Here is a 12,112-nt window from a genome sequence, read left to right as displayed (position 1 = left end):
GAAAGGTCTGCATGACAAGAACTCCAAGTCTCTGAAGAAGAAAACAAAGATCTCAGAAAATAGAAAGACCTCCCATGCTCATGGATTGGCAGGGTTAATATAGTAAAAATGGCCATCTTGCCCAAAGCAATCTACAGATTCAACGCAATCCCCATCAAATTTCCTACTCAGTTCTTCATAGAGTTAGGAAGAGCAATCTGCGAATTCATTTGGAAAAACAAAAAACCCAGGATAGCAAAACTATACTCAACAATAAAAGAACTTCTGGGGGAATCACCATCCCTGACTTCAAGCAGTATTACAGAGCAATAGTCATAAAAACTGTATGGTATTGGTACAGAGACAGGCAGGTAGATCAATGGAACAGAATTGATGACCCAGAAATGAACCCACACACCTATGGTCACTTGATCTTTGACAAAGGAGCTAAAACCATCTGTCTTAGTTAGGATTTTATTGCTGCGAATAGACACCATGACCAATATAAGTTTTATGAAGGACAACATTTAATTGGGGCTGGCTTACAGGTTCTGAGGTTTGGTCTGTTATCATCAAAGCGGGAACATGGCATCATCCAGGAAGGCATGGTGCAGAAGGAGCTGAGTTCTACATTTTCATCCGAAGGAAGCCAGGAACAGACTGATCATCCTCAGGCAGCTAGAAGGGGGATGTCCAAGCCCACCCCACAGTAACACACTTCCTCCAACAAGGCCACACCTTCTCATAGTGCCACTCCCTGGGCCAAGCATATGTAAACCATCGTACCATCCAATGGAAAAAAGACAGCGTTTTCAAAAAATGGTGTTTGCTCAACTGGTGGTCAGCATGTAGAAGAATGCAAATTGATCCATTCTTATGTCCTCGGATAAAGCTCAAGTCCAAGTGGATCAAGAACCTCCACATAAAATCAGGTACACTGAAACTAATAGAAGAGAACACGTTGGGGAAGAGCCTCAAACACATGGGCACAAGGAAAGTTTCCTGAACAGAACACCAATGACTTATGCTTCTAACATCAAGACTCCTCATAAAATTGCAAAGCTTCTGTAAGACAAAGAACACTGTCTTTAGGAGAAAATAGCAACCAAGAGATTGGGAAAAGATCTTTACCAATCTTACATCTAATAGAGGGCTAATATCCAATATATACAAAGAACTTAAAACGTTAGACTCCAGAGAATCAAATAACCCTATTTTAAAATGGGGTACAGAGCTATTCAAAGAATTCTCAACTGAGTAATATTGAATGACCAAGAAGCACCAAAAAAAATGGTCAACATCTTTAGTCATCAGAGAAATGGAAATCAAAACAACCCTGAGATTTCACCTCACACCAGTGAGAATGGCTAAGATCAAAAACTCTGGCGACAGCAGGTGTTGGCAAGGATGTGGAGAAAGAGGGACACTCCTCCATTGTTGGTGGGATTGCAAACTGCTACAACCATTCTGGAAATCAGTCTGGAGGTTCCTCAGAAAATTGCACATTGTACTACCTGAGGATCCAGCTATACTACTACTCGGCATATACCCAAATGATGCCACAACATACAACAAAGACACGTGCTCCACTATGTTCATCGCAGCCTTATTTATAATAGTCAGAAGCTGGAAAGAACCCAGATGCCCTTCAACAGAGGAATGGATACAGAAAATGTGGAATAATATTTAAAATGTAAATAAGAAACACCCAATTTAATAAAGATGAAAAAATAAGAGAAAAAAAGGAAATACAAATTCAAAAGACACTGTCTTTTGAATATCTACAGAATATCTACACAATGGAATATTACTCAGCTATCAAAAACAAGGACTTTATGAAATTCATAGGCAAATGGATGGAACTGGAAAATATCATCCTGAGTGAGCTAACCCAATCAGAGAACACACACACACACACACACACACACACACACACACACGGTATGAACTCACTGATAAGTGGATATTAGCTCTAAAGCTCTAATTAACTCAAGATACATCCATGGACCACATGAAGCTCAAGAAGAAGGATGACCAAAGTGTGGATGCTTCACTCCTTCTTAAAAGGGGTAAAAAAAATATTCATAGGAGGTGATATAGAGGCAAAGTTTAGAGCAGAGACTGAAGGAATGGTCATTCAGAGCCTGCCCAGATCTAGCCCATATATTTACAGCCACCAAACCTAGACAATATTGCTGATGCCAAGAAGTGCATGCTGACAGGAGCCTGATATAGCTGTCTCCTGAGAGGCTCAGCTAGAGTGTGACAAATACAGAGGTGAATGCTAGCAGCAAACCATTGAACTGAGAATGTGGTCCCTGTTGGAGGAGTTGGAGAAAGGATTGAAGGAGCTGAAGGGGTTTGCAACCCATAAGAAAAACAATGCTCCAGCTGCATGTGTAGCAGAGGATGGCCTTGTTGGGCACCAATGGGAGGAGAAGCCATGGTCCTGCCAAGCCTGGACACTCAGTGTAGGGGAATGTCAGGGCAGGGTGGAAGGGGGGGTGGTTGGGAAGAGGGAATACCCTTGTAGGAGAAGGGGGATGGGCATAGGATAGGGGGCCTATGAATGGGAAACAGGCAAGGGGAATAACATTTGAAATGTAAATTAAAAATATCCAAAAAAGAAAAAGAAAAGGAAAAAGAACTGCTAAAAAATTTTTCAGCATCCTTAACCATCAGAGAAATACAAATCAAAACTTCTTTAAGATTCTATCTTACATCTGTTGGAATGGGTTAAGATGAATATCACAAATGACATCTCATGCTGGTGAGGACATGGAACAATGGGAACACTCCTTCAGTCCTGGGGGTGGGGGGCTAGAGGTGGGAACCTTGTACAGCACAATGGAAATCAAAATGGCCGTTTCTCAGAAAATTGGAAATTAACCTGACTCAAGACCCAGCTCTACCACTCTTGGGCATCTATCTGAAGGACACTCTTTCTTATCACAAGGACACTTGCTCAGTCATGCGTACCATGGCTTTATTCATAAAAGCAAAAAGTGCAAACAATCTATACGTTCTGCAACAGAAGAATGGATAAAGAAAATCTGGAACATTTATACCATGGTGTATTATTTATACCATGGTGTATTATCTATACCATGGTGTATTATGTATACCATGGTGTATTATTTATACCATGGTGTATTATCTATACCATGGTGTATTATCTATACCATGGTGTATTATCTATACCATGGTGTATTATCTATACCATGGTGTATTATGTATACCATGGTGTATTATGTATACCATGGTGTATTATGTATACCATGGTGTATTATGTATACCATGGTGTATTATGTATACCATGGTGTATTATGTATACCATGGTGTATTATGTATACCATGGTGTATTATGTATACCATGGTGTATTATGTATACCATGGTGTATTATCTATACCATGGTGTATTAGCTATACCATGGTGTATTAGCTATACCATGGTGTATTATCTATACCATGGTGTATTAGCTATACCATGGTGTATTATCTATACCATGGTGTATTATTTATACCATGGTGTATTATTTGACCGTTTTTTAAAAAAATGATATTGTGAAATTTGCAGGCAAATAGATAGAACTAGAAAAAAAAGTCATCCTGAGTGAAGTAGCCAGACCCAGAGAAACAAAGAAGGTATGTATTCTCTTATAAGTGGATATTATCTATTAAGTAAATAATAGCCAAGCTTTAATCCCTAGATGCATCAAAGTTAGGTAAAGAGAAGGGCTCTAGGGGGATGTAAGAATTTCCCTTGGGAAGGGAAGTGGGAGTGAGGAGGAAATGCATGAAATGGGATCAGGATGAGGGTGGGAGGGGCACAGAGAGAGGGGGAGGGGCAGTATGGAGGAGTAATGTGAAAAGGCACTGCAGTGGAAACTTTCCGCAATCTATGAAGGGGTCCTAGTATTGACTGGTGTAAGGCGGGATACTAGGTCTGAACTAGCTATCTCTTGTAGTCAGCAAGTGTCCCAGTGGCAGGACTGGGTTGCATCTGGTTGAGTTGAATGAGGGGGTTCAGTGGAGATCTCCCAACAGTCAAGGCTGATGCTAGGGCAGAGGGTTGCTCTCAGCAAACTGACAGGGGAGCACAGGGGAGCCTCATTGCCTAGGACAACATCCACACCAATCACTGAACATGGAGAGGGCAAGCTGGTGCCTGTATGGAGCCTTCTCTGATTTCAATTTATTAAGTATTTTTCATATCTTCTATTTGATAGCTATTAAATTTCTCAGTCCTAATAAATTAGCTGAAAATCAAGTATTTAAAGTGATTCTTCCTAACATAAAACAAATGATCAATATATTCTTAACAAAATGGAAAAACATAGGCGTAGAAAAATACTGCAGATTCAATGACATATGGAGCTAGGGAACATAGAGAACTAAAATTCTGAGGGTAACAGAAGTAAATACCAGAGACAGGTTTGTGGAGAGAAGCGGTGGGCCTTGGTGACCCACATATGAAAAGAGGGGTGTACGAGAGGGGCCAGTACGCGTATGTAAAACTGTCTAAGAACAAACTGAATTGATAAGAAATGTACAGTCCTTGTACATTTGAACATGAACAGGTACTTGTTATATAAAAATGTTGAGTAAATACATATTTAATTAGCGTATAAAAGATAAAGATTTTAGATGATTAATAAAAGAAAGTTTTAACTGAAATCTTCCCTACCATTTTCCTCCTCAAGTGAGGAATTAGCAATTGCATAAGCTGAATTGTTTTTCTCTTTTTGGGGGTGGAGGGTGGACTGCCTATGTAAATGAGAGATCCTTTACTATTAATCAGACTACCTAACTAATCTACACTGCCAGTCAGGAGGACCTATAGTCATGGAGAGGTCTTAACTGCACAGAAGAAACCTAGAGTTTAAGGTTAACATGATAAACTCAGCCATCATCCTAACCTTGGGAAGTATATAAACAAAGGAACGATTTTAACCAGGGGATTTAGTAGCAAATAATACACAAAGAAAAACTTCCTTATTGTATTAGTATAGTATTAAGTAAAGGCTTAAGTCTTCATAAAGCTGCAATGTAGAGAAGTATGTGATGTCAAAATCATGGATTTGAGGAATTACGTCTGGAATTCCATCGAAATGTATTATCTAAGCAGGAATTAGTGCACATGGAACCCACTGTCGTCTGTCTGGGCCATGTGTTTACTTCATGGTATCATGTAATATAAGAGGTAAAGGTATCTGAGGCTTAGCATTCAAGTTCAATTGCTTTCAAGATGTGGAAGCAGAGACTCAGGGGGATTTACAAGTCAAACGTCAATAAAAACTCAACCCATGGAAGGGGAAGCCCTGGGTCCTGCTAAGACTGAACCCCCAGTGAACTAGACTGGTGGGGGGAGGGCGGCAATGGGGGGAGGGTTGGGAGGGGAACACCCATAAGGAAGGGGAGGGGGGAGGGGGATGTTTGCCCGGAAACCGGGAAAGGGAATAACACTCGAAATGTATATAAGAAATACTCAAGTTAATAAAAAACAAAACAAAACAAAAAACTCAACCCATTAGAGCCTAAAGTGGAGACATGACCAAAAAATGCCTTCATAAAATATCAAAATTAACAGTGACTCTAAGTACCCGATAGTCAATGCTGATGATACAGTACAACAGGTAGCAACCGCTGCTTTGCTAAGGAAACCACATAGCTGCAGGCTGGGCTAGGGGTGCAGGGATGCTGAACGTGGGGGCATGTTAATAGTCAAAACACGTTTCCGAGAACTATTCTATAACATGGCTGTCACAGGTTATGATAACTCAGTATTTATTCCCAATTTGCTGAGTAAATTTTGTGTGTGCTCACTACCAAAACCATGTCAGATTAGTTAGCTAACAGAATGTGATTGCCCCACAATGTGTATGTGGACACATATGTGTCTAAGTAAATATACATCAAGCCATAACCCTTAAACAGTTTTGTCAGTTAACGTTTGCAAAGCAAATATAGGATAGGACAATTAAATAAGTCAACAGGACTTAAATGTCCCTCTCTGTGCATCTGTTTCAGTTAGGGACTCCTATCCTGGAAGAATGAGAAGCATAGAAGCAAGCTGGGGAAGATGGGCTGGTTCATCGCACAGCTCGTAGCCCACCATCTAGGAAGCAGAGCAGAATTCTCGGAAGACACCCGGGGGCAGAGTGGATAGAGGCCATGGAGAAGTGCTGCTTACTGGCTTGCTCAGCCTGCACCCAGGACCACGAGCCCGAGGTGGCTCTATGCATGCTGTGCTGGGTCCACTCGCATCAATCACTCACTGAGGAAGTACCCCACAGGCTTGCCTACAGCCAATCTCATGGAGGCATTTTCTCCACTGAGGGGTCCCTCTCAGACACTCCAGCATGTTTGAGGTTGACAAAAAACCTAAGCAGCACAGCCTCTCTCTACAGAAAAGACCACAATCATTTCAGCTTGGTTTTATTTTTTTTACCTTATGTTTTTTTATCATATTTTATCATATGGCATAATCACATACCATAAATATAATTTTTGCTCATTTGGATACTTTATAAATGAGCTCAACACTCAAATATGCACAACTTGGTGATATTTCATTCATTTTTACTTTTTCACAATTAATTTATTTTCCTGATACGGTGTTCTAGTCCATTACAATTTATTTAAAAAAATTCCCAGGCTGGAGAGATGGCTCTTGCAGAGGGTCTTAGTTCACTTCCCCACACCCACTCTGGGAGCTCACAATCTCCCCTAATTCTAGCTCCAGGGCATCTGCCCTCCTCTTCCAGCATCTGTGGGCACTGCATCATGTGAAACTAAAATAAATAAAAAAATTCCCTTCCTCTTTCTCTATTGTTTTATGGCTAAATTACATATGGATATAAATTCCTTCCTTCTTCAATTTGGATACACTGAACTTTGCAAATCAATTACATGGAGTATTTCATGGGTTCAGGTATGATTCTTGCAATGAGTGCCTCTGCTCTGTTTTCTGTCCTACCTACTAGAATTACATGGGATGTAGACCTTTCCCTTACATATTCTCTCCTGACTTCCTCCCTTATCTACTGTTTATCGCTATCACTGTATTCTGGGAGGTTTCTCCTTCATATAGTTCTTCAGCTCAAGGAATCTCCCTACACTTAGATCTAACATAGATAAATGTTTCCTTTAAGTTCAGTGATTATATTCTTCTTTAATTTAATATGATGTTGTTCACTGCTATCATAAGGATAGAACTCAGGCTGTCAGGTGTGGTGGCAAATACCTTTACCCCAGAGTCATCTCAGTAGTCCTTAACGTTTTTAATAATGTAATGTATTACAGTTTCTTCTTAGTAGATTAAACACACGCGCGCGCGCGCACACACACACACACACACACACACACACACACACACACGCACACACACACACGCACGCACGCACACACACGCATGCACACACACACGCACACACACACACATTAGATGACCCTGCAGTGCACCATTATGCTCTAGCACTTAACTTAGTATCAGCTCGGAGACAACAAGAGACAGGGAGCTCAAAGGAACAACTTCATCTTAGGAAATACACAGAGATCTGAACTCATATATTGCTGTCTTTGAGGTAAAACTTCACTATTTAAAAGACAGTTATATTACCACAAAGTATATTTACCCACAAATTATTTTTAATTCATCAAAATATGAATAGCATTAATTAATCCTCATACCTAACTTGATACCTAATTCATACCTAAAGTGAAGGTAATTTTCAACTGGATGGCATATTCCCCACTAACAGTTTGTTAGTCTGGTGCTTCTCAAAGGCACTGATGTTCGGACCCTAGCTTCGAACTGCTCACAGCACAGTGTGGGTACATGCTGCATGCAGAGAGAGGCTTGCTTATATTTAAAGCTGCTGTGCGGAATAAGATGATCAAGTAGTTCTAAGTAAATTAAGTATGTAAACAGGATCTAAGACAACCTGATCTAAGATTTATCATCACACAGTACAAACAAATAAAACATACTGCCCAGAGCTGCAGGGGGCTCAGCAGTTAGAAGCACTTTCTGCTGTGGCCAAGAACAGGTTTCAGTTTCTAGAATCCACAGTAGATCTAACCTCCTCTGGGCTCCAAAGGACCCTGTAAACATTTGATAGACAAAAACTCACACAACATACACATATAAACATAAAAAACAAAGCAAAAACAACAACAACAACAACAACAACAACAACATAAGAGGCACATGCCTTTAATCCCAGCATTTGGGAGGCATGGGCAGGCAAAGCTCTGGGAACTCGAGGACAACCTAGTTTGCTATTGTGTTCTAGGCCAGCCAAAGGTACAGAGTGAGAACCTGTCTCAAGAACAAAAAGCCTAGTGTCTCTGAAAATTAAAACACCTGAATTATAGTGTCCATCTTGTCTACTCTGAAATAATAATTAGATGTCCTGAACAAAGCTCAGGACATACACGATAACTGATTTAAATGTATATGATCAATTGGATTATACTGTGATAATCTCAGTGCGTTCGTTCAGCATGCAGGTCCGTTTCTGTGATATACAGCATTCTGCAGTGCATCCCTGAGCTTATCAACTTTTCCTGAGGCATTTAAGATATTTTTCTTTCATTTTTGAGATTATAATATAATTACATCATTTCTTCTTTCCCTAACCTCCCTTCAAACCTTCTTATATGTCTCTCTTTCAAATTCATGGCCTCTTTTTCCATTGTTATTCCAAGGATGCACGTGCACACATACACATACACATAGACCCCTCAATATAGCCTGCTCAGCTCATACACTGTTACTCAGATATATGATTTCAGGACCAAGCATTGGTGTGCTCGTCCCTGGAAAAGAGGAGTGCTCTCCCCTTCTCACCTTCCCTAGCATTTCAACAGCATACGTGTTTCAAGAGTGCGCCACCACAGGAGCACGGCTAGGCATTCTTCTTTCTACTATACAAAGAAAACCCCGATTCAGAAAAGACATTCCTCAGGACATCTTGTTGCTGTGGTTGTCGTTGGTTAAACCTGAATGTAGTTTTAGGGCAGCAGGAATACGTTGAATGGCAGCATTCCCTGTACAGACCAAATGTGTGTAGGCCCACTCCTACCTGCTTAAACAGCTGAAGGTTAACTGCAGTCTCCAGGAATTGTTTCATCACACTTGAGCGGTGCTTTACAAAGCTCTCCTCACAGAAGGTGATGGGCTCGCCCTAGACAGAAGCAAAGATTTTCAGGACATCAATGAAAGGTCAGTCAGAAAGAACTAGTCTCTTTAGGAGACACACTGAGTGTCACAGGGTGTATGAGATACAAAATCAACAATGGATCCTGCATAGCAGTGCAAGCTTGGAAGGAATAGCATTCTAGTGAAAGGCCTGTACGACAGGCCTCCTCTTGGGAAGCCCTGACACTCTTAAAACTGCTCAATCTCAGCCACCAGAAATCTAGCCTCAGAAAAGAATGTGTCACTTAAATGTAAATATTTAACATTAATAGCTTGATTTTTAAGTATAAAAATATCAAGTATACGTCAACAACTTGGAAAAGTCTACAGTTACTTTGCTTGCTGATTAGATAATTTTTTTAACATTTTTCCACATCAGATTTATTCATTGTTGTATGTGATGTTTGAATATTTTGCCTGCATGTATGTATGCTTGATGCCTTGGGAAGTCAGAGGACAGCATGAGATAACCTGTATCTGGAGTTATGGGTGGTTGGTAACCATCATGTGGGTGCTAGGAATCAAAACCAGGTCCTCTGTAAGAGCAGTCAGTGCTCTTAACTGCTGAACATTCTCTCCAGCCCCAACACCATTCTTGCTGTAAAGAATGTTGCATGTAATATCACTCACAATCACTGCTTGGTTTTCAAATAATGAAAATTGTTATAATTACCTTCCCTTAATAACTGCAAATACAATTCTGACTCACTGTTCTGGGTCAGGTTCCACTTGGCAACTGCCTTCAAGCTGACCAATGGCATCTCTGAAGGGTCTGAGGGGTACTCGACCAGACGCTCCGTCTCCTACCCACAAGGACTCACACTTCACACCCGGTTACTCTCATACACCTGCAGTCATCCCTTGCTGGCTGATTCCTCCCAATGCCTATACCCTAGCACATTCACTGTCCACTTGGCATACTTGTCATGTATACAGATAAGTGATTATAGTTCATGTTCAAAATGAAAGCGGAGACCAATGACAATTCACTTGCTAGAATGAACTTTGTAGCAATCCTTATATTGTAGTAAGGCATTAAAAACCATACTAGAACTGTGAAAACTATAAATTATAATTTAATTTTAAAGAGACTCTGATTTTAAAGTGCTCTGATTATAGGAATTTGTAAGTAAAATGCTAGAAATTGGCTCTGGCGTATAAAAGTAATGACTAATAACATGGTGATTTAATTGCTGCCTTTTCCAGTGGGCTTAATGATGTCACACAACTACCATTTCAAGCAAAGTAGCTATAGTCACATGTGGGCATTAGTTAAAACATAAACATTAGACAAAAATCAAAGATTTGGTTCCTATGATTTGTTCATGGTAGCCTCATTTGAAGTACTCATCCTCATGACTAGTAGCAATTACAACATGTGTTCAAGAGATTTCCTTCAACATAAAAACCTCTTGGGCAGCATTGCTAGTAAAGAGAGATAATATGAACTATAAGGGAAGGCTGAAATAATCTATCAAGTATTGTCATAAACTAACATTCACCAGGCAATGACTTATCACAAAAATGATATTATACACTTGTAGTGACTTTTGACAGAAAGAGCTATAGAAGATTTCTGAATCTTACATATACAAACTGGATGACTTTACACAAATAATCTCTGGGTAAATCAAGTAGACCATAATTACTCATCCCATAAAAATTCCATCTAAGGGTGCAAGGTCAACAAAACAAACAAAAGAAAAAGAAAAAAAAAGACAATCTTGTTATAGACATGTCTACTGTACTCATGTTAATACAATCCTGTTATAGAGATATGTACTGTACTCATGTTAATACAATCCTGTTATAGACCTAGCTACTGTACTCATGTTAATACAATCCTGTTAGAGACCTGCCTACTGTACTCATGTTAATACAATCCTGTTATAGACATATCTACTGTACTCACATTAATACAATCCTGTTATAGACATATCTACTGTACTCACGTTAATACGATCCTGTTATAGACTTATCTACTGTACTCACGTTAATACGATCCTGTTATAGACTTATCTACTGTACTCATGTTAATACAATCCTGTTATAGACTTATCTACTGTACTCATGTTAATACAATCCTGTTATAGACTTATCTACTGTACTCATGTTAATACAATCCTGTTATAGAGATATGTACTGTACTCACATTAATACAATCCTGTTATAGACGTATCTACTGTACTCATGTTCCTACAATCCTGTTAGAGATGTGTCTACTGTACTTGTGTTATGAGAGCCAGCATCACAACTACTCACACTGGAAGTAGAGTAAATACTGAATGAGTGAGAGAATCAATGAAAATATGAGTGAAAGAAACTGAAGGTTCAGGAACACTTATATAGGAGGCCTATTTAAAAATTTATTCTTTGAGAACTTCAGATAACAGAGACTATAGCATAGGGACGTAAAGGACAAGACTTCACCTATTAAAGGATCCAAATTCCCTTTTTAAACTTTCATTTAAAAGGGCAAAGTCGGGGTTGGGGATTTAGCTCGGTGGTAGAGCGCTTGCCTAGCAAGCCCTGGGTCCAGTCCTCAGCTCCAGAAAAAAAAGCGGGGTGGGGGGGCAAAGTCTGAGAAAAAAGAAAAAACCTGAATGCCTGAACACACACTGCTACTGCCTAAGAATCTTACTCAGAGACACCTAGGGAATTGTTTTGCTGGATTCAGTCATTCAGGCACTCACAAGATCACTGGATCTATGTCTCCTAGGTTCCCAAATATATCTTATACAGGTAGCAGAACTGGGTGTCAACCATATGGTGCTGATTGTACAAACATACAGAATGTAAAAATTATTGGATAGAGGCTTGCACCAAGGTCTCAGAAAAAAAGTAAAGAAATTATTATAGAGTTGGGTCCACTGTAGGCTAAAATGCAATGGAGTCTAGGGTATAGATGTCAAGAAAACAGTATATCTT

The 12,112-nt window shown here is 39.8% G+C and overlaps 1 protein-coding gene across 10 annotated transcripts in view; it reads right to left on the bottom strand.

Annotated features, from left to right (window-relative positions):
- Positions 1-12,112, bottom strand: part of Dennd1b (DENN domain containing 1B) — a 227,656-nt gene that overhangs the window by 47,808 nt on the left and 167,736 nt on the right. For all 10 annotated transcript variants that reach the window (XM_063272684.1, XM_039091333.2, XM_003751245.4 and 7 more), the window contains one exon: positions 9,069-9,170. In XM_063272684.1, the coding sequence (XP_063128754.1) occupies positions 9,069-9,170 (102 nt within the window). The remainder of the gene's footprint in view (positions 1-9,068; positions 9,171-12,112) is intronic.

The sequence above is a fragment of the Rattus norvegicus genome, chromosome 13, assembly GCF_036323735.1.
Source record: "Rattus norvegicus strain BN/NHsdMcwi chromosome 13, GRCr8, whole genome shotgun sequence".
Taxonomy (NCBI): domain Eukaryota; kingdom Metazoa; phylum Chordata; class Mammalia; order Rodentia; family Muridae; genus Rattus; species Rattus norvegicus.
The sequence above is the reverse complement of the archived record's forward strand: the minus strand, read 5'-3'. Positions and strand labels throughout refer to the sequence as shown.